The sequence below is a fragment of the Sprattus sprattus genome (assembly GCF_963457725.1).
Source record: "Sprattus sprattus genome assembly, chromosome: 3".
NCBI classification, from domain to species: Eukaryota; Metazoa; Chordata; class Actinopteri; order Clupeiformes; family Clupeidae; genus Sprattus; species Sprattus sprattus.
Genome location: NC_137922.1, coordinates 5,170,143 through 5,193,350, shown reverse-complemented (window position 1 = coordinate 5,193,350; position 23,208 = coordinate 5,170,143). Strand labels below are relative to the sequence as shown.

At 45.5% G+C, this 23,208-nt stretch overlaps 1 protein-coding gene across 1 annotated transcript in view; it reads right to left on the bottom strand.

Annotated features, from left to right (window-relative positions):
- Window positions 1-1,686: 1,686 nt before the first annotated feature.
- Window positions 1,687-23,208, bottom strand: part of lrrfip1b (leucine rich repeat (in FLII) interacting protein 1b) — a gene marked incomplete at its 5' end in the record, with an annotated part of 35,144 nt that continues 13,622 nt past the window's right edge. Inside the window, 15 exons of the mRNA XM_080833839.1 lie at window positions 1,687-1,854; window positions 7,077-7,181; window positions 7,555-7,634; window positions 7,930-8,047; window positions 8,467-8,516; window positions 15,147-15,285; window positions 15,627-15,719; window positions 17,361-17,453; window positions 17,820-17,912; window positions 18,329-18,499; window positions 18,630-18,755; window positions 19,390-19,425; window positions 19,983-20,060; window positions 21,132-21,200; window positions 22,761-22,832. Coding sequence (XP_080689965.1) covers window positions 1,744-1,854; window positions 7,077-7,181; window positions 7,555-7,634; window positions 7,930-8,047; window positions 8,467-8,516; window positions 15,147-15,285; window positions 15,627-15,719; window positions 17,361-17,453; window positions 17,820-17,912; window positions 18,329-18,499; window positions 18,630-18,755; window positions 19,390-19,425; window positions 19,983-20,060; window positions 21,132-21,200; window positions 22,761-22,832 — 1,434 coding nt within the window. The 3' untranslated portion in view covers window positions 1,687-1,743. The remainder of the gene's footprint in view (window positions 1,855-7,076; window positions 7,182-7,554; window positions 7,635-7,929; window positions 8,048-8,466; window positions 8,517-15,146; window positions 15,286-15,626; window positions 15,720-17,360; window positions 17,454-17,819; window positions 17,913-18,328; window positions 18,500-18,629; window positions 18,756-19,389; window positions 19,426-19,982; window positions 20,061-21,131; window positions 21,201-22,760; window positions 22,833-23,208) is intronic.

Below are 23,208 nucleotides of genomic sequence, written 5' to 3'. Positions count from 1 at the left end.
TTAACCAATTGGTTTACATTTGACTAAAGTTAGTGTCTCCTCTTCCTTTGAAATGTGCCTCATGAAGCTGCTGAAAGTACCATGATAGTGTTCATGAGTTCAGGCTTTACCTGACGAGAGGGTGTTTTAAGTGTATGCTACTACCCATAGTTTGGCAGTCCTTTCGAGTGCCATCCCTTTTGATAATTGAACTGAAAAAACACAAACAGGTTGATTTCAGCGATATCATTAAGAGTATTTGTGTGGGCACAGGCACACAGATTTACAAAAGTGCTGCAACTAATCTAATAGTTCCCTTTTAGTTCACAGTGGAAGCTGTCTGATCCCATCTACTGTCTTCAGAGACAGCCTATCACGGTAGCAAAAAGAATGCAAACATGCAGTGCTTATTGGGGTAGCCCCTGCCTTACTGTGACCAGATATGTCCCATAGTAAGCTATCATGAGTCATATCAGAGATCTCATGGACATACTCAACATAAGTGAGCCACTATGATTCATATGAGTCATATCAGAGATCTCATGGACATACTCAACATAAGTGAGCCACTATGATTCATATGAGTCATATTAGAGATCTCATGGACATACTCAACATAAGTGAGCCACTATGATTCATTTGAGTCATATCAGAGATCTCATGGACATACTCAACATAAGTGAGCCACTATGATTCATTTGAGTCATATCAGAGATCTCATGGACATACTCAACATAAGTGAGCTACTATGATTCATATGAGTCATATCAGAGATCTCATGGACATACTCAACATAAGCGAGCCACTATGATTCATATGAGTCATATCAGAGATCTCATCGACATTTTCAACATAAGTGAGCCACTATGAGTCATATGAGTCATATCAGAGATCTCATGGGCATACTCAACGTAAGTGAGCCACTATGAGTCATATGAGTCATATTAGAGATCTCATGGACATACTCAACATAAGTGAGCCACTATGATTCATATGAGTCATATCAGAGATCTCATGGACATACTCAACATAAGTGAGCCACTATGATTCATATGAGTCATATCAGAGATCTCATGGACATACTCAACATAAGTGAGCCACTATGATTCATATGAGTCATATCAGAGATCTCATGGATATACTCAACAGTAGTGAGCTACTTTGAGTCATATGTGAGTCATATCAGAGATCTAATGGATATATGAATAGAAGTGAGCTACTTTGAGTCATATCAGAGATCTCATGGATATATGAATAGAAGTGAGCTACTTTGAGTCATATCAGAGATCTCATGGATATCTCAATAGAAGTGAGCTACTTTGAGTCATATCAGAGTCATATCAGATGTAACCCATGGACAAACCCAACAGCAGAGAGACTCAGTGGTTAGTCCTCTCTGACATCAGCCACGGATCCCACCAAAGGGTCATGTGTCACTGCAGGAAAATTATAATATGTGCACCTCTTGTGACTACACCCTGTCAAACATCCAAAGACAAAAATCACCAAAACCAAAGGCAAACCTCCCACAGCAACAGGCCCTGTGGAGTTTGAATGTCCTCCCCCCCCCCCCCGCCCCCCAAAGCGTGATTGAATGAGTCTGTGTAACATCGCTTGCGTTGCATTGTTGCTGCACTGCCTGGTCTCGATGAGAGGCATGCTGTGAGCTTGTATGCCTTCTCAGCATTAATGTGCTAGGATGGAGCCAAAGAGCCAAAGAGTGTCCACTGGCTCAGGGGCGAGCCCAGGCAGAGGGGCAGCCTATCACTGCTGGGCAAGCAGCGCGCTCCGATTGGCCTTCATCTTCTCCAGACGCTTGGCCAAGTGATTGTTGCTGGCCTCCAGCTCGTCCGTACGGTCCAGTGCTGCCCGCAGCTACAGAACAAGAAGCAGACAGAGGTGAGCTCTAGTAATTAGAGGGGCATTTAATAAGGCACAGGAGAAGTATGATGTGTGAGCTCTAGTGCTTAGAGGGGCATTTAATAAGGCATAGGAGAAGTATGATGTGTGAGTGTCAGAGGTGAGCTCCAGTGCTTAGAGGGGCATTTAATAAGGCGTAGGAGAAGTATGATGTGTGAGTGTCAGAGGTGAGCTCCAGTGCTTAGAGGGGCATTTAATAAGGCGTAGGAGAAGTATGATGTGTCAGAGGTGAGCTCTAGTACTTAGAGGGGCATTTAATAAGGCGTAGGAGAAGTATGATGTGTCAGAGGTGAGCTCTAGTACTTAGAGGGGCATTTAATAAGGCGTAGGAGAAGTATGATGTGTCAGAGGTGAGCTCTAGTACTTAGAGGGGCATTTAATAAGGCATAGGAGAAGTATGATGTGCGAGCTCTAGTACTTAGAGGGGCATTTAATAAGGCGTAGGAGAAGTATGATGTGTGAGCTCTAGTACTTAGAGGGGCATTTAATAAGGCGTAGGAGAAGTATGATGTGTGAGCTCAAGTACTTAGAGGGGCATTTAATAAGGCGTAGGAGAAGTATGATGTGTGAGCTCTAGTACTTAGAGAGGCATTTAATAAGGCGTAGGAGAAGTATGATGTGTGAGCTCTAGTACTTAGAGGGGCATTTAATAAGGCGTAGGAGAAGTATGTTGTGTGAGCTCTAGTACTTAGAGGGGCATTTAATAAGGCGTAGGAGAAGTATGATGTGTGAGCTCTAGTACTTAGAGGGGCATTTAATAAGGCGTAGGAGAAGTATGATGTGTGAGCTCTAGTACTTAGAGGGGCATTTAATAAGGCATACAGTAGGAGAAGTATGATGTGTGAGTGTCAGAGGGGCATTTAATAAGGCATAGGAGAAGTATGATGTGTGAGCTCTAGTACTTAGAGGGGCATTTAATAAGGCATACAGTAGGAGAAGTATGATGTGTGAGTGTCAGAGGGGCATTTAATAAGGCGTAGGAGAAGTATGATGTGTGAGTGTCAGAGGTGAGCTCCAGTACTTAGAGGGGCATTTAATAAGGCATAGGAGAAGTATGATGTGTGAGCTCTAGTACTTAGAGGGGCATTTAATAAGGCATAGGAGAAGTATGATGTGTGAGCTCTAGTACTTAGAGGGGCATTTAATAAGGCATAGGAGAAGTATGATGTGTGAGCTCTAGTACTTAGAGGGGCATTTAATAAGGCATAGGAGAAGTATGATGTGTGAGCTCTAGTACTTAGAGGGGCATTTAATAAGGCATAGGAGAAGTATGATGTGTGAGTGTTAGAGCTCTAGTACTTAGAGGGGCATTTAATAAGGCATAGGAGAAGTATGATGTGTGAGTGTTAGAGCTCTAGTACTTAGAGGGGCGTTTAATAAGGCGTAGGAGAAGTATGGTGTGTGAGCTCTAGTACTTAGAGGGGCATTTAATAAGGCATAGGAGAAGTATGATGTGTGTCAGAGGTGAGCTCTAGTACTTAGAGGGGCATTTAATAAGGCATAGGAGAAGTATGATGTGTGAGTGTCAGAGCTCTAGTACTTAGAGGGGCATTTAATAAGGCATAGGAGAAGTATGATGTGTGAACTCTAGTACTTAGAGGGGCATTTAATAAGGCGTAGGAGAAGTATGATGTGTGAGTGTTAGAGCTCTAGTACTTAGAGGGGCATTTAATAAGGCGTAGGAGAAGTATGATGTGTGAGCTCTAGTACTTAGAGGGGCATTTAATAAGGCATAGGAGAAGTATGATGTGTGAGTGTCAGAGGGGCATTTAATAAGGCATAGGAGAAGTATGATGTGTGAGCTCTAGTACTTAGAGGGGCATTTAATAAGGCATACAGTAGGAGAAGTATGATGTGTGAGTGTCAGAGGGGCATTTAATAAGGCGTAGGAGAAGTATGATGTGTGAGTGTCAGAGGTGAGCTCCAGTACTTAGAGGGGCATTTAATAAGGCATAGGAGAAGTATGATGTGTGAGCTCTAGTACTTAGAGGGGCATTTAATAAGGCATAGGAGAAGTATGATGTGTGAGTGTTAGAGCTCTAGTACTTAGAGGGGCATTTAATAAGGCATAGGAGAAGTATGATGTGTGAGTGTCAGAGGGGCATTTAATAAGGCGTAGGAGAAGTATGATGTGTGAGTGTCAGAGGTGAGCTCCAGTACTTAGAGGGGCATTTAATAAGGCGTAGGAGAAGTATGATGTGTGAGCTCAAGTACTTAGAGGGGCATTTAATAAGGCGTAGGAGAAGTATGATGTGTGAGCTCCAGTACTTAGAGGGGCATTTAATAAGGCATAGGAGAAGTATGATGTGTGAGCTCTAGTACTTAGAGGGGCATTTAATAAGGCACAGGAGAAGTATGGTGTGTGAGCTCCAGTACTTAGAGGGGCATTTAATAAGGCACAGGAGAAGTATGATGTGTGAGCTCTAGTACTTAGAGGGGCATTTAATAAGGCGTAGGAGAAGTATGATGTGTGAGCTCTAGTAGAGGGGCATTTAATAAGGCATAGGAGAAGTATGATGTGTGAGTGTCAGAGGTGAGCTCTAGTACTTAGAGGGGCATTTAATAAGGCACAGGAGAAGTATGATGTGTGAGCTCTAGTACTTAGAGGGGCATTTAATAAGGCATAGGAGAAGTATGATGTGTGAGTGTCAGAGGTGAGCTCTAGTACTTAGAGGGGCATTTAATAAGGCATAGGAGAAGTATGATGTGTGAGCTCTAGTACTTAGAGGGACATTTAATAAGGCGTAGAAGAAGTATGATGTGTGAGTGTTAGAGCTCTAGTACTTAGAGGGGCATTTAATAAGGCATACAGTAGGAGAAGTATGATGTGTGAGTGTCAGAGGGGCATTTAATAAGGCATAGGAGAAGTATGATGTGTGAACTCTAGTACTTAGAGGGGCATTTAATAAGGCGTAGGAGAAGTATGATGTGTGAGTGTCAGAGGGGCATTTAATAAGGCATAGGAGAAGTATGATGTGTGAGTGTCAGAGGTGAGCTCTAGTACTTAGAGGGGCATTTAATAAGGCATAGGAGAAGTATGATGTGTGAGCTCCAGTGCTTAGAGGGGCATTTAATAAGGCACAGGAGAAGTATGATGTGTGAGCTCCAGTGCTTAGAGGGGCATTTAATAAGGCACAGGAGAAGTATGATGTGTGAGCTCTAGTACTTAGAGGGACATTTAATAAGGCGTAGGAGAAGTATGATGTGTGAGTGTCAGAGGGGCATTTAATAAGGCATAGGAGAAGTATGATGTGTGAGTGTTAGAGCTCTAGTACTTAGAGGGGCATTTAATAAGGCGTAGGAGAAGTATGATGTGTGAGTGTCAGAGGTGAGCTCTAGTACTTAGAGGGGCATTTAATAAGGCACAGGAGAAGTATGATGTGTGAACTCTAGTACTTAGAGGGGCATTTAATAAGGCGTAGGAGAAGTATGATGTGTGAGTGTCAGAGGGGCATTTAATAAGGCATAGGAGAAGTATGATGTGTGAGTGTTAGAGCTCTAGTACTTAGAGGGGCATTTAATAAGGCGTAGGAGAAGTATGATGTGTGAGTGTCAAAGGTGAGCTCTAGTACTTAGAGGGGCATTTAATAAGGCACAGGAGAAGTATGATGTGTGAACTCTAGTACTTAGAGGGGCATTTAATAAGGCGTAGGAGAAGTATGATGTGTGAGTGTCAGAGGGGCATTTAATAAGGCATAGGAGAAGTATGATGTGTGAGCTCCAGTACTTAGAGGGGCATTTAATAAGGCGTAGGAGAAGTATGATGTGTGAGTGTCAGAGGGGCATTTAATAAGGCATAGGAGAAGTATGATGTGTGAGCTCCAGTACTTAGAGGGGCATTTAATAAGGCGTAGGAGAAGTATGATGTGTGAGTGTCAGAGGGGCATTTAATAAGGCATAGGAGAAGTATGATGTGTGAACTTTAGAACTTAGAGGGGCATTTAATAAGGCGTAGGAGAAGTATGATGTGTGAACTTTAGAACTTAGAGGGGCATTTAATAAGGTGTAGGAGAAATATGATGTGTGAGTGTCAGAGGTGAGCTCTAGTACTTAGAGGGACATTTAATTAGGCATAGGAGAAGTATGATGTGTTAGAGCTCTAGTACTTAGAGGGGCATTTAATAAGGCACAGGAGAAGTATGATGTGTGAGCTCTAGTACTTAGAGGGGCATTTAATAAGGCATAGGAGAAGTATGATGTGTGAGTGTTAGAGCTCTAGTACTTAGAGGGGCATTTAATAAGGCGTAGGAGAAGTATGGTGTGTGAGCTCTAGTACTTAGAGGGGCATTTAATAAGGCGTAGGAGAAGTATGATGTGTGAGCTCCAGTGCTTAGAGGGGCATTTAATAAGGCGTAGGAGAAGTATGATGTGTGAGCTCCAGTACTTAGAGGGGCATTTAATAAGGCGTAGGAGAAGTATGATGTGTGAGTGTCAGAGGTGAGTCTCTAGTACTTAGAGGGGCATTTAATAAGGCGTAGGAGAAGTATGATGTGTGAGTGTCAGAGGTGAGTCTCTAGTACTTAGAGGGGAATTTAATAAGGCGTAGGAGAAGTATGATGTGTGAGTGTCAGAGGTGAGTCTCTAGTACTTAGAGGGGCATTTAATAAGGCGTAGGAGAAGTATGATGTGTGAGCTATAGTACTTAGAGGGGCATTTAATAAGGCGTAGGAGAAGTATGATGTGTGAGTGTCAGAGGTGAGTCTCTAGTACTTAGAGGGGCATTTAATAAGGCGTAGGAGAAGTATGATGTGTGAGTGTCAGAGGTGAGTCTCTAGTACTTAGAGGGGAATTTAATAAGGCGTAGGAGAAGTATGATGTGTGAGTGTCAGAGGTGAGTCTCTAGTACTTAGAGGGGCATTTAATAAGGCGTAGGAGAAGTATGATGTGTGAGCTCTAGTACTTAGAGGGACATTTAATAAGGCATAGGAGAAGTATGATGTGTGAGCTCCAGTGCTTAGAGGGGCATTTAATAAGGCATAGGAGAAGTATGATGTGTGAGTGTCAGAGGGGCATTTAATAAGGCATAGTAGGAGAAGTATGATGTGTGAGTGTCAGAGGTGAGCTCTAGTACTTAGAGGGACATTTAATAAGGCATAGGAGAAGTATGATGTGTGAGCTCTAGTACTTAGAGGGGCATTTAATAAGGCGTAGGAGAAGTATGATGTGTGAGTGTCCACCTCTCTCTGGAGCTTCCGCTTCTCCACCTTTAGTTCATCCTCTACCTTCTCTGCACTTTCGGATGCAGACTTGTAGCGGGTCACCTGACCCTCAAGTCGTATAATCTACACGAGAAACACAGACTTTAAATACACAACATGCTGCATTCTCTACAATTGACATCGCATTGCCTTACAGATACCTCACCAACAAGACTACATTGTAAACATACATAACACTTGAAATGTGTAAATAAAAAAATAGAAAACAGAATATGGCACATGGAACTGTTAAACATCTTCATCCACTTTATATAGGCTCTAGGAACACACAGTATACAGCAGAGGTCCACCAGCTCAAACCCTGACACGTTCAGTTGAAAGACAAGATGAAGGGGGTTTCTCAGAATAAAGGTGGTCTGATTGACTTCATTTTTCATAACAAATCTGAGAGAGAGAGGACTGAACCAAAGTGCCTCTGTATCCATTCATGCCTTACATTTTGCTCAAGTGCTGCAACTTCTTGCTCTGATTTAACCAGCTTGAATTTGAGGTCACTGATTTGTCTGTTAGCGTCTCCTGTGGGGAAACATTGAAGCAGAACGTGAGCCGTGGGTGACTTCCATCTTACCTACATAGATGATGTCAGTACTTTGGAATTATTTCCATGCTATTATCTACAATAACTTCAATACAACTGGAAACAACATTGTTTTAATGACATTGAATAGTATATTTTCTTAATGAAAAGGTGATACAAGTAATGTTAAAACAACACAAGGTCGTATTGATGATTTCTCATTGCGTTAAACACAGATACAAATGAAGTCTCAGAATGGATCTCGGAAATGACTGAAGATGTCGTGTCTCTTACTCTGCAAGTCTAGAATATGTGGGTCCATGCCGTTCTGCAGGAGGTCCTCATCTGTGCCCGCTCCGTCATCGGTGCCGTTCCTCTGACACTGCTCCAGCTGGGCCCTCTGTTTCCTCACCTGAGGAAGCACATTCACCCACCAGCACCGTTTAGCTGGGCAGCAAGCACCTCTACTGTGGCAGTGTTTGATCTAAGGAGTTCAGGCCCTGGGCTTGAGGCAACTTGGATTATTATTGGTGCTATATAAATAAATAAAATTTAAACAATCCAGTATGGTTTCGGGGTGCTACCATACTACTAACACGTACAATATTAGACTACTTAGTAGTTTATAGTAGTATATTGTTGTTCAATTTATCGTGACGCATTGTCACCACAACAAAAAATACGGAGCCCACAATGTCTTTATTGAAATTTACAATACACAGAAATCAGGTAGAGAACACCTTAGAAATCAACTTTTAAGTCCACATCAAGAAATGACACAAACAATAAAAAACTGCTTGGTACTGAATAAACAGTAGTGTTACAACTTACCTGTTCCATTAAAGTCTCTCTTTCTTCCACTAACTTTCTGAGTCGGATCTCTGCAATATATGCATAGATGATGTCAGTACTTTGGAACTATTTCCATGCTATTATCTACAATAACTTCAATACAACTGGGAACAACATTGTTTTAATGACATTGAATAGTATATTTTCTTAATGAAAAGGTGTTAAAAGTAATGTAAGAAGCAACACAAGGTCGTATTGATGATTTCTCATCTAGATCTTGATGGTCTACAATACTTTAAAGCAGTTCAGAGATCTTGTTGCAGGAGCTGAGGAACCCATCGAAGCATGTTGGACATCCACACTTAAAAGTGCTAATGACGGCTTCATTGCTCCTACAACCACAGTACTATGGGCTGTACACAGCAGGTTTCTGAGCCTTGTCTCGGCTGAGTAAGGTGTCATGGCACGGGCCAGTTCATGGTATATTTAATGAAGTCAAGTCAAGTCAACAAATAATGGCAGGAGCACCTTTATGCGCTAGTAGGCTAACTCCTTGATAAATGAAACCGAGGGAGGGAGATTTTGAAGGACAGTGTCTCACATCTCATTCTTTTTATCTGGTACATGAGAGAGATAGTTATCTAAAACAGTACGTGGAGAATATCCACAAAAGCACACATCACAGTTTGTCAAGATTCAATTTTATTTAGGTTCTCCACATATATCCATGAGACTATATTGTCATTGAGCAGATTTGACAGAATACATGTATCCAATTCAATGTTATGCATATTATGAACATGAGCAAGATGGCAGCATAATCGTTTTTTTATTCATGAAATGTCATAAGAATTTGTGGAATAGAAATGTATGCTTATGCTTAAGAAATTCTTTTTGGAGAAGGCAAAAGTTTGGTCAACTTTCTTTTGTGTCACGTCTGAGTTGACCTCCGCTCCGGTCACTCCCCCTTCAGCACACTCGCCGAGCTGAACATCATCCCAGTCACCAGTCACGTCCACTCCCTCCCAGCTGTCCATCATCCCAGTCATCACGTCCACTCCCTCCCAGCTGAACATCATCCCAGTCATCAGTCACGTCCACTCCCACCCAGCTGAACGTCATTCCCACCTCAAAATCACGAATCACACACACCTGGCACTTCCCTACATATACTGTTCCCTTCATATACTGTTCACTCCGTGTCTGGTCTTGTCGATACGCAGTCGAAGAGACTACCCAAGACAGCCACCTTTCCAATTTCCTGATTCCGCAACGTCCAGGTCGCTCAGTTACCGGGCTCTCCTGGTTCCCTGCATTCCGCGACTCCAGGGCGTTCCGAGATTCCAGTTTTCGCGACAACGAGGTTGTCCTCAGTTTTCCATAGTGACATTCTTTGTTTCGTTCCGTGCCCCAGCACGCTTGTTTACCTACGGTTACCTTCTTTCTGCGCACCTGCGCGTTTGTTCAGCTCCACTGAATAGAATTGGCAGAGTTATTTTCTAAAACCTCCTATGTTTACTTATTTAGAATCCAAGTGTAAGCCCTAAGTTAATAATTGTTTGTTTTTGTTTCCAGCGTGAGACATCTGTGTGTTTGTCAGCTGTGAACCTAGGTTTCTGTTGTATTCGTATAATGTAAATATCCCTGTGAAACTTCTGAGCGTTTACCTGTGTGTTTGTGATCCCGCCCTGTGTCAAATCTACATTCCTGGGTCAAACACATAGAGAGGTTCAATGCAGGACAGAGGTACAAACTGTATTCCCCCTCTACCCTGGCCTGACTGCCACACACCTCTCTCCAGCCACTGAACATTTGCACTGAAATTGTTCATTTGTCTTTATCTATTTATTTAAAATTGTTGTCCATATCCATCGTATTTATATCTTATCATGTCTCCTACTTAATTTATAACATCTACTGCCAACTTCACCTGCACTTTACATACTGTATACCTACTGTATATTACGTCTGCACTAATCACCACTATTGCTGCTCCTGTTCTTACTGTTCATACTACTTCTATCTTATATCATACTGTATATATCCTATTTATCTATTTTTATATTACTATTGTACATATGCACATACCCGGCACTCTTCTGTTTTTGCACTTCTGGTTAGATGCTTACTGCATTTCGTTGCCTTTGTACTTGTACTCTGTGCAATGACAATCAAATTGAATCTAATCTAATCTAATCTAATCTAAACCAGGACTAAGAGATGCATCGTTTCACTTAGCACCTGTGTTTATAAATCTGATTAAGATGTACCATTGACGAATCCAGGACCCTGAGATTGCTTTCACTCCTAAACACCTGACGCTACAGTTCACAGGTCACACATAGCCTGACGACTATGAAGTGAGGCATGTCTCTTTCCGTTTCATCCTCTTCCTGTAATTTTTTCCTGTAATACCGTCTTTCAAAAGTGTCTCTACAGGTATCTCAGGGATTGCAGCAGCTGGCTGCTGCATTTGGTCAATTTCCACAATTTCAAAGTTCATTTCAGCAGCGAGATTAAAACTGGCCAGAAAGTCAGATTCTTCTAGACTGTCCACCATCGCTTCTGCCCCTGTTTCTATGGGACTCTCTTCCTGTGTGGCGTCCCTCACCTCCTCAGCAGCCTCCTCTCTTGGAACAGCTGCCACCTCCATGTACACTGAGATGGCGTTAATCAAGTCTCCACAGTAAGAAGCACCAGACTCCAGACTGGGTGAAAAAACGTGACTCTCGGCAACATTATCCTCTGAGGATGATCTCACAGGTGCAGTCTGGGAATCAGCCCGGTTGTCTTTGCGGCCAGGAGATGAATATTCCCCCGTGTCAGCTAACTTGGACCGAACCTCTTGAAACACAGACACCTCTCCCATGGCAGCCCCCCTCTCTGTCTGCGTGCTGTTCCTGCTGTGGTCTCCAGGGGGTGCCTTTGCAGCTGCAAGTAGGATTTCTTTCGCCGCAGGATTATCTTTAGTGAGAGATTTATCTGCATGCCGAGACCCTGCCGGCTCACCCAGGTGTGCTTGCTCAGCTCTGTCCTTCATACAGCCGCCCTCTGTTTCCCTGAGTGACATCTTGGCACTGACATTGACAGCTTTTTCTTGCTGATGACTGTGTTTGCCAGTGCCATCTCCAGGGATGAGACTTACTACCCTGCCTACGTCTACCTGTGGGATGTAATGTATTGTCTCTTTACTGATAGTTCCTGTCGCTGCCTCTTTGTCAGTACGTTTGGAATTAAAGGAGATTTGAGACATGACTTCAGCAGAAGGCTCACACTTTGAAACAATTACATTTGCTTTTCTGTTTCCCTCCTGGCTGAACTCTATCTGATTCTTCAAAGCCCTAGTGTGAATGAGATCCTGAGACTTTACTGACAGTAAATCAAGATTTTGTTCAAGAGCAATTTCTGTCGTGGCCTTATTTGATGTTCCACTGGGCCCTTTAACCCCTGTGATTCCTCCATTTGCTGCGGTTGGACGGTTATCAGAGTCATCCAGTCCAGATGGAAGATGTTGAAAGATGGTGCCAACTGGTTTAGAACTCACATTTTCTTTATCACAGTCCACTAACTTCACACTGGCAGCAGAAGTTTTAGCTTGGTCTGTGATACGTGTGTTTCTAGTTTCAGTTTTGCCCTCTGTTAAGTCACCTAATGGGGTGTATGCTCTTCCCTCACTGAGGTCTTCTGTGTTTTTATCTGGTAAGGGCACTCTGTTGTAATTGGGATGACATACATCTTGATTCATCTTTCTGAGGCTCTGTGCAGGCTCCCTCTCCTCTAGAGTGCGATTAGCCTGTTTATCCAAAAGCAGAGTATTTTCACCCAAACCTGCTTCCTTTACAGGCCTGTAGGCTACACGCAAGAGACCTTCTGAGGGCAAGAGACCTTCTGAGACCTCCATTAGGATCTCACCCTGTTTGAGATCCAAAGTCTTATCTCTCTGTTCTTGTATGTTCTTTCTGATAGTCGCTGGGCAAAGGTCAGTCACTGTATCAGAACCAGCCTTTAGTCCTGGTTCCATTCCCCGACTCTTCTGTTCCTTTAGTCCTGGTTCCATTCCCCGACTCTTCTGTTCCTTTAGTCCTGGTTCCATTCCCCGACTCTTCTCTTCCTTTAGTTCTGGTTCCATTCCCCGACTCTTCTCTTCCTTTAGTCCTGATTCCATTCCCCGACTCTTCTCTTCCTTTAGTCCTGGTTCCATTCCCCGACTCTTCTCTTCCTTTAGTTCTGGTTCCATTCCCCGACTCTTCTCTTCCTTTAGTCCTGGTTCCATTCCCCGACTCTTCTCTTCCTTTAGTTCTGGTTCCATTCCCCGACTCTTCTCTTCCTTTAGGACATTAATGGGTTCATCCATGACATTTAAATGCCCTTCAGAAGTGGTTTGCTCTTTATACTCTACAGGTTTCTGTGTTGCTTTACATTGTCCATCATAGCTGACTTCTGCCTGATTGTTCAAAACCCTAGTGTGAATGAGATCCTGAGACTTTTCTGAAAGTAAATCAAGATTTTGTTCAAGAGCAATTTCTTTCGTGGCCTTATTTGATGTTCCACTGGGCCCTTTAACCTCTGTGATTCCTCCATGTGTGGCAGTTTGACGCTTATCAGAGTCATCCAGTCCAGATGGAAGATGTTGAAAGATGGTGCCAACTGGTTTAGAACTCACATTTTCTTTATGACAGTCCACTAACTCTGCACTGGCAGCAGAAGTGGCTTTTTTGTCTGTGACACTTGTGTTTCTAGTTTCAGTCCTCTGGACTGACATATCAGCTTCTGCCTGGCGCTGAGGCTCCTCACAATCTTCACTAGAAGAACCCATTTTACATTCTCCAGGCAGCACCACATCTATGCTAATAGGGTTACTAATGGCTTCTCCAGTCATAGACTCCAACTTCCCCTGTTCTGATACTGTTGCATAGATGATGCAATGAGGCTGTAACTTGGCTCCATGCAGGGTTTCTAAAGCATCTCCATTATTCATGCTGTTGTTTGCATGTATATTATCCTCAGTATGTGCTTCCACTGTGCTTGATTCACATATAGGGCCCTCTGTTAAGTCCCCTAATGGGGGCTCTGTTCTTCCCTCACTGGGATCTTCTGTGTTCTCATCTGGTAAGGGCACTCTGTTGTAATTGGGATGACATACATATTGATTAACCTCCACAAGGCTCTGTGCAGGCTCCCTCTCTTCTAGAGTGTGATTAGCCTGTTTATCCCAAAGCAGAGTATTTCCCCCCAAAACTGCTTCCTGTACAGGCCTGTAGGCTACACGCAAGAGACCTTCTGAGGGCAAGAGACCTTCTGAGACCTCCATTAGGATCTCACCATGTTTGAGATCCAAAGTCTTATCTCTCTGTTCTTGTATGTTCTTACTGATAGTCGCTGGGCAAAGGTCAGTCACTGTATCAGAACCAACCTTTAGTCCTGGTTCCATTCCCTGACTCTTCTCTTCCTTTTGGGCATTTATGGGTCCATTCATGACATTTAAATGACCATCAGAAGCGGTTTGCTCTTTATACTCTACAGGTTTCTGTGTTGCTTTACAACGTCCATCAAGCTCGCCAACCATGGCATGGCTGATGTACACAAAGCTCGCCTGTCTTTCCTCACTCATCCTTTCAGGGTCAGATGTGGTATCTGAGTCAGGCTCAAAGACCTCAGGCATGTACTGAGAGCCAAGGGCAGTGTTGGCTCTTCTATAGTGAGCATCCTCTGAGACATGGACAGCATCCTCACCGTTTACAATCAGAGATGCATTCTCTTCTGCAGCATATTTTTGATTTGGATGGTTCTGTGTCTCTTGATAAGGAAGTGATGTCATGTCTTGTGTTTTCTTTTCCTGTTTCCGAACATCTGTCTCTTGATAAGGAAGTGATGTCATGTCTCGTGTTTTCTTTTCCTGTTCCCGAACATCTTGGGGGGTCTCTTTAAGTGCCAGGACAGACTGGTTAGCTGATGTAGCTGATGCCACCAATGTGCCCCCCTCATCTGATACTCCTGATTCCACTTGAAGAGTCTGCTGGTCATCTAAATCACCATCAGCACCATGTGGTATCTCATGCCTGATATCCAGACTTCCACAAACGTGCCTAGAGTGAGCCAGGGCGTACGGACCTTTTCCTGAAAAACCATTGAGAGAGGTTTGAAGAGAGCAAGATAACATACGACATCATTTTTGATTGGCTTGCTTGAAAGATCAGTCAAACGGAGTATTTGAGGTAAAGTTCAGGTGAGAATAGAATCTTAATCAAAGGATTAATAAAACTCAAACATATTCCTCCATGCACCTAGTGTGAAGTGAAGTTGTGCCAGAAGCCTTGGAAAACTTGATTTTTTTTTTTATGTTCAACAACTATAGACAAAACAATGATCTCAAACTTTCATTTTGAAGTTGAAATATGATTTAGCAAAGTAAGTAAAAAAAAAGCTGTAAATTATAAAGCTGTGATTCTGTTAATCAATTCACGCTGCAGTCAAACGGCATTAATAGAGGTTAGTTTGAAATGTTGAATTACCTGAGGGGAGGAACATTACTTCATTTCAACAAAGGAAATTGGAACACGAAACAAAGGCAATTAAGTTTGACAATCACAAAACTGGATCAGGACAATAAGGACTTTGGTCAAATAAAATGAGTTTTTGGAAAAAGAATGGTAGTGGTAATGGACAGACATAATTAGATCGGAGAGTCCAAATGGTAAAATGAACCACAATGATCTCACCTAGTATGCTGTCGCCACCCGGTATGACACTGTCCTGAGCCAGCTGGGAGGCGGACTCTGAGGCGGCATGCCCATCAATCACACCCTCTCCTGTATGCCCATTGGTTGTCAGCTCGGATGTGACTGCTATACCGTGTTGCTAAGGAGAAATGCAAAAAAGGTCTTACTGAACATGGAACACATCATCCTTAAACAGCACACACAATTCTTATATGCTTCCTCTTTTTACATCAGGCTTGGTGAGAAGTCATGTTCTAGCGGCTACAGTTTTTTATCTCTCAAGATTCTTCTGAGGCGATCATTTAAAAAATCGACTAAATAAAGTCCGGAGGCATGTAAAAAATAGATAACGTTTTGCATTGCATCCGACAGCATTGGTGTGCACTGCCTCCATGCTGGTGGGACCCGAGGCTCAAGGCTACTGTTCAGACCCGTGTCTCTCTCTCTCTCTGACTCTCATCTCCCAAGCTGGGTCAGTACCTTCAGCACATCCTGGAGTCTAAGCACCTCGTCCCTGAGGGCAGTGCGCTCATCCCGCATCAAGTCTGAGTATTCCTTCTGCCTCTCTAACGCCTACGCCATAGGGGATCATGCCCCAGTGATGGAGGGAGAGGGAGAGGGAGAAGAAAGGAAGGTGAGGAGGAGAAACAGACACAGGTAAGGAGGGAGAGGGGGAGGAGGAGAAGAAAGGAAGGTGAGGAGGAGAAACAGACACAGGTAAGGAGGGAGAGGGGGAGGAGGAGAAAGGAAGGTGAGGAGGAGAAACAGACACAGGTAAGGAGGGAGAGGGGGAGGAGGAGAAAGGAAGATGAGGAGGAGAAACAGACACAGGTAAGGAGGGAGAGGGGGAGGAGGAGGAGAAAGGAAGGTGAGGAGGAGAAACAGACACAGGTAAGGAGGGAGAGGGGGAGGAGGAGAAAGGAAGATGAGGAGGAGAAACAGACACAGGTAAGGAGGGAGAGGGGGAGGAGAAGAAAGGAAGGTGAGGAGGAGAAACAGACACAGGTAAGGAGGGAGAGGGGGAGGAGGAGAAGAAAGGAAGGTGAGGAGGAGAAACAGACACAGGTAAGGAGGGAGAGGGGGAGGAGAAGAAAGGAAGGTGAGGAGGAGAAACAGACAGACACAGGTAAGGAGGGAGAGGGGGAGGAGAAGAAAGGAAGGTGAGGAGGAGAAACAGACAGACACAGGTAAGGAGGGAGAGGGGGAGGAGAAGAAAGGAAGGTGAGGAGGAGAAACAGACACAGGTAAGGAGGGAGAGGGGGAGGAGAAGAAAGGAAGGTGAGGAGGAGAAACAGACACAGGTAAGGAGGGAGAGGGGGAGGAGAAGAAAGGAAGGTGAGGAGGAGAAACAGACAGACACAGGTAAGGAGGGAGAGGGGGGAGGAGAAACAGACACAGGTAAGGAGGCAGAGGGGGAGGAGAAGATAGGAAGGTGAGGAGGAGAAACAGACACAGGTAAGGAGGGAGAGGGGGAGAAGAAGAAAGGAAGGTGAGGAGGAGAAACAGACACAGGTAAGGAGGGAGAGGGGGAGGAGAAGAAAGGAAGGTGAGGAGGAGAAACAGACACAGGTAAGGAGGGAGAGGGGGAGGAGGAGAAGAAAGGAAGGTGAGGAGGAGAAACAGACACAGGTAAGGAGGGAGAGGGGGAGGAGGAGAAGAAAGGAAGGTGAGGAGGAGAAACAGACACAGGTAAGGAGGGAGAGGGGGAGGAGAAGAAAGGAAGGTGAGGAGGAGAAACAGACAGACACAGGTAAGGAGGGAGAGGGGGAGGAGAAGAAAGGAAGGTGAGGAGGAGAAACAGACAGACACAGGTAAGGAGGGAGAGGGGGGAGGAGAAACAGACACAGGTAAGGAGGCAGAGGGGGAGGAGAAGATAGGAAGGTGAGGAGGAGAAACAGACACAGGTAAGGAGGGAGAGGGGGAGAAGAAGAAAGGAAGGTGAGGAGGAGAAACAGACACAGGTAAGGAGGGAGAGGGGGAGGAGAAGAAAGGAAGGTGAGGAGGAGAAACAGACAGACACAGGTAAGGAGGGAGAGGGGGAGGAGAAGAAAGGAAGGTGAGGAGGAGAAACAGACAGACACAGGTAAGGAGGGAGAGGGGAATCAAAAGTGAAGAGGTTAGAAAGTTCCTGAAATGTTAATAATGCAGAAGTGAGGGATAAGATAAAGATGTTTGAGTAAAGATATCATAAAGATAAACTTGAGCTCCGCGTACCACTATCTTTTTCTCCTTCCACCCCAGAGTCTCTTGGAAGTCAGAGATCTCTCGAACATAGCTGTCATGTTTCAGTCGTAACTGCTGCGCATCCTGGCCACCGCAGAGGAGAGAGAGAGAGAGGAAGAGAGAGAGAGAGAGAGAGAGAGAGGAGGAGGAGGAGGAGGAGGAGGAAGGAATATGAATGAAAAATCGACATGCAGAGAAACAGAAAATTAGAATTGATAATATGCTTTCTGCAAACACCTTGTTTCACAAATACTCGTGTGTGTGTGTGTGTGTGTGTGTGCGTGTGCGTGTGCGTGTGCGTGTGCGTGTGCGTGTGCGTGTGCGTGTCTGTGTCTGTGTCTGTGTCTGTGTCTGTGTCTGTGTCTGTGTCTGTGTCTGGTGTCTGTGTCTGTGTCTGTGTCTGTGTCTGTGTGTGTGTGTGTGTGTGTGTGTGTGTGTGTGTTCTCTTACCTGCAGTAGCTCCTCACTCTGTTTAAGAGTTTCCTTCATGTCCGTGAACTGGACCTTGAGAACAGCATGTGCATGGCGCTCGTGCTCATAATCCTGTCAGATGGACACATCAACATCAGCTTTCTGTTCAATGGTTGCTATAGTCTTTTACTCCTATTGATTATTGATCAATCGTTTGTTATAGTCCTTTACTCCTATTGATTATTGATCAATCGTTTGTTATAGTCTTTTACTCCTATTGATTATTGATCAATCGTTTGCTATAGTCTTTTACTCCTATTGATAATTGTTCAATCGTTTGCTTTAGTCTTTCACTCCTATTGATTATTGATCAATTGTATGCGGCAAAAGGATGAAAGTCGTTCAACATGTTTTCATTCAAGCTGAATTAATGCAATGCTTCACTTTAAGGATTCCCATCACGATATGGACCGACTCTTTGTTGGCACACACACAAACACACACACTAATACACACACACACACACACACACACACACTAGTACCCACCCTGGCCTTCTGGTCATACTCTCGTCTCATCTCACACATCTGTTCCTCCAGCTCCATGAGTGTGTCTCTCAGCGTGTCCACCTGGTACATCAGGTTGGACTTCTCGTTGTCCAGCTGTGCGTTGGACACCATGGCTCTCCGGTACTTCTCCTCCACCACGGTGAGTGAGTCCTATACGCCACGAAACACAACAACACACGACTTTGGCACAAAATGGAGTCGCCTAATTTACAGTTTATTCCCCCCCCCCCCCGGTAAGATATACAACCATCACAACTGTACTAATCAGACTGGCAGGTACCTTCATCTCCCTCATCGAGGTTTCTGTGTCGGCAGAAACGGACGTGTCACAGCTTCCTCTCCGCGATGACCCACCACCCAGCGAGGCTAAAGTGGCCGCTGAGAGAGTGGAGGCGGTTCTGGAGCCCTGAGGAAAATAACCCAATCAGAGTCAACAAACACCACTCGGCTCCAGCGCCACACCGCACCTCCAGTGGTAGAGCACTGCTCTCCCATGCCCACATCCACGGCTGAAGTGCCCTTGAGCAAGGCACCTAACCCCGATCACTGCTCCCCGGGCGCCGCCAATGGCAGCCCACTGCTCCGGGTTAGTGTTACTTCACTTCACTGTGTGTGTGTGTGTGTGTCACTTCCCTGGATGGGTTAAATGCAGAGGCTAATTTCAGAGTGTGTGTGTCTACACCACCTCTGCCATAGAGAGGACTTTCACTTTCACTTTCACTTTTCACTTTCAGACATACGGAACACCACCTGTTGGTGGATTTGAATGGACAGGAATGGGTGATACAGCAGTCCACAGAACACCAAACATGGAGATCACCTTCAAAGTTCAAAGTTCAAAGTTCAAAAGTTCAAAGTGTTCACCCGCATTGAGAGCTACAAAATATTTACAAAGTGGGTTTTACTCAATGTGAGAAGGGTCCAATTAAGCACTGTATACCTATACAGTTGTCTATTTTAGATAGGACATGAATGAGAAATATCAAAGATGAAATTCAAGATGGAGAAGGGTAAGGGGGGAGAAGTGTGAAGAGTCTTACTTTGTCAAAGAAATCTCTGTCCAATCTTTCCTCCACCTGTGAAGAGAGCTGAAGTTTAGTGAGCTGACACATGTTCTCAGTCAAGAGAAGGGACATGAGGGGGTGACATGAGGGGTTAACATGTTCTGTAAATATCCTATTTATTTTATATTGTTTTTCCTAGAACATTCCTGGTAGGTGTAAACTTACTTGGCAATAACAACATTTCTGATTTCTGGTTCTGATTTTGATTCTTATTCTGAAGACAGCTCAAGGTACTTTACAATATCTGTTCCCCTGCTAAGCAACAACCTCTGTGTCAGGGATGTCCACCAGATGGCAGAAGAGAGTAAAGGACTGGGCAAGTGCCAGGATGCAGCTTTTGGCAGGCCGAGCAGCGGCACAGAATCGAGCTACTACCGTTACTAGCCGTAACATGGGACCAGATCAGCAGTAATATCAGCTGCACTCTTTTTTTGTGGATTTCAGGTTTTTCTTTTTTTTCCCCTTATGTTGACTCACTGACATGACTTAAAATAACAGGGAGAGAGAGAGTGCTGTGGGAGAGAGTGAGTGCTGTGGGATAGGATTAGAGACTGGAGGGGACAGCTCACCACTGGGCTGGCTCTGGCAGAACTCGCCCTGGAAGAGGCTCTGGAGCTGGAGCCCAGAAAACCACTATACTCTGACGGCTGGCCAACACACACACACACACACACACACACACACACACACACACACACACACACACACACAGAAGAAAAGAGAAGGAGAGCAGGAGGGGAGAAATGGAAAATCAGACAGAACGTTTTAAAAGTGTTATCTTGTTAATTTGTGGAATAGTCAAAGAAGAATTATAGTTGGTAGGCAAGAAGAAAAGCAGACATAACTATGTAATGACATGCAAGCAGACACACACACACACACACACACTTATACACACACTCAGACATACGCTATGCAAATGCTGACCCACATATACCACTGTGCAAACTGACAAATCTATAATTTTCCTTGAACAATATTAATGATAGAATCAGATGTATAGTTACGACATACTCGAGCTATGTCATGACTACTTTATGAGTTTCCCTGATTTACAAAAAGAAAAACAATGTCTCATTATTATAATAAAGATTTCGGGCTGACACATTAGATCACAGACATGGCTCTGAACTAAAGTCCACTTTACAGTAAGATTAAAACTTTAGTGAATGGTTCCAAAAAAATGAATGCGATGATAAGGGAGCACTTGTGAAGGGAGGGATATCAGTCTGGAAGCTTCTACGCTACAGGGTGTCAGAGCCAGGCAGAGGAGCACAGGCCCTCGGGAGAGGGGGAGTGGATGGAGGGATGGAAGGAAGGGTGGAGGAGGGGAGTGAAGGAGAACAAGGAAGAGGGAGAGTGGATGGAGGGATGGAAGGAAGGGTGGAGGAGGGGAGTGAAGGAGAACAAGGAAGAGGGGGAGTGGATGGAGGGATGGAAGGAAGGGTGGAGGAGGGGAGTGAAGGAGAACAAGGAAGAGGGGGAGTGGATGGAGGGATGGAAGGAAGGGTGGAGGAGGGGAGTGAAGGAGAACAAGGAAGAGGGGGAGTGGATGGAGGGATGGAAGGAAGGGTGGAGGAGGGGAGTGAAGGAGAGTGGATGGAGGGATGGAAGGAAGGGTGGAGGAGGGGAGTGAAGGAGAACAAGGAAGAGGGGGAGTGGATGGAGGGATGGAAGGAAGGGTGGAAGAGTGCGGGGAAAGCAGAAAGAAAGCTTACAACACGACAGCTGGAGCCGCTAAACCTGCGCCCTGCGCTTGTGTACAGACTCTCCTCATACACTGAGCCCTGCAGATAGAAGAGAGCCATGCACACACATATTACAGAAAACACACACACACACACACACACACACACACACACACACACACACACACTACCACACACACAAGCATGCAAAAACTAAGCAGAGGGCAGCCATTGTGTGTGTGTGTGTGTGTGTGTGTGTGTGTGTGTGTGTGTGTGTGTGAGAGAGAGAGAGTGTGTGTGTGTGTGTGTGTGTGTGTGTGAACAAATGGACAAAGAAACATTACCCCACAAAACCAGTATGGCCAATGCAAACCAATATATCTAACTGCTAAAAACAACCGTACCATAACATCTACACACACACACACACACGTACATGCACGCACACACACACACACTCATAAATACACACACAGTAAACATGCTTGGTTGCTGGGGTCTGTCACACATGTAACATGCAGGTGATTCACACACACACACACACACACACACAGAGGGAGCAAGAGGGGGGAGAGGAGGCGGTGGCGACTCATACAAACGGACCATGTGACTCCGCGAGCGAGGGGCTTCACTACAGAGGGTGGAGGGCTGGGGACAGAGGAGGGGAGAGAGGAGGGGAGAGAGGAGAGCATGAGCGAGGGGCTTCACTACAGAGGAGGGGAGAGAGGAGAGCATGAGCGAGGGGCTTCACTACAGAGGAGGGGAGAGAGGAGAGCATGAGCGAGGGGCTTCACTACAGAGGAGGGGACAGAGGAGAGCATGAGCGAGGGGCTTCACTACAGAGGAGGGGACAGAGGAGGGGAGAGAGGAGAGCATGAGCGAGGGGCTTCACTACAGAGGAGGGGAGAGAGGAGAGCATGAGCGAGGGGCTTCACTACAGAGGAGGGCAGAGAGGAGGGGAGAGAGGAGAGCATGAGCGAGGGGCTTCACTACAGAAGAGGGGAGAGAGGAGGGGAGAGAGGAGAGCATGAGCGAGGGGCTTCACTACAGAGGAGGGGAGAGAGGAGAGCATGAGCGAGGGGCTTCACTACAGAGGAGGGGAGAGAGGAGAGCATGAGCGAGGGGCTTCACTACAGAGGAGGGGACAGAGGAGAGCATGAGCGAGGGGCTTCACTACAGAGGAGGGGACAGAGGAGGGGAGAGAGGAGAGCATGAGGCAACATCCAACTGGGGTGTGTCCTGTGTCCTCTGGCTTCTACTGGGGGGGGGGGGGGGGGGGGGGGGGACATGAGGCAACATCCCACCGGAGTGTGTCCTCTGGGTTCTACTGGGGGGGGGGGGGGGGACATGAGGCAACATCCCACTAGAGTGTGTCCTCTGGCTTCTACTGGGGGGGGGGGGGGGGGGGACATGAGGCAACATCCCACTGGAGTGTGTCCTCTGGGTTCTACTGGGGGGGGGGGGGGGGGGGACATGAGGCAACATCCCACTGGAGTGTGTCCTGTGTCCTCTGGCTTCTACTGGGGGGGGGGGGGGGGCATGAGGCAACATCCCACTGGAGTGTGTCCTCTGGGTTCTACTGGGGGGGGGGGGGGGGGGCACTAGCACTGGAGAAAGGAGAGAGTCAAAGGGAGCAGAGGGCCGATTGTTTGCACAAACCCGGCTGGTGTGGAGTCTGCATGATGGCAGGCTGCTGGTGCTGCCACCCAGTTCTGAGGACATGAGATTTCCCTGATGGCCGATAGACAGTGAGACAGAAGGAGACAGATAGAGAGAGAGAGAGAGAGAGAGAGAGAGAGAGAGACAGAAGGAGACAAAGAGAGAGAGAGAGAGAGAGAGAGAGAGAGAGAGAGAGAGAGAGAGAGAGAGAGACAGGGAGACAGAAGGAGGAGGGAGAGAGAGAGAGAGAGACAGAAGGAGGAGAGAGAGAGAGAGACAGAAGAAGGAAAGAGAGAGAGACAGTGAAAGCAAGAGAGAGGAGGGATTTGGAAAGACGGTAGGAAATAAATTCATTCCAGCAGCTAGCAGATGCAGAGAGCACGTATTCTTTCACTAAGGACCCTGCTGCCAAGGTCAATATAGGAGCCCCCAAAAGAGACATTTTTAA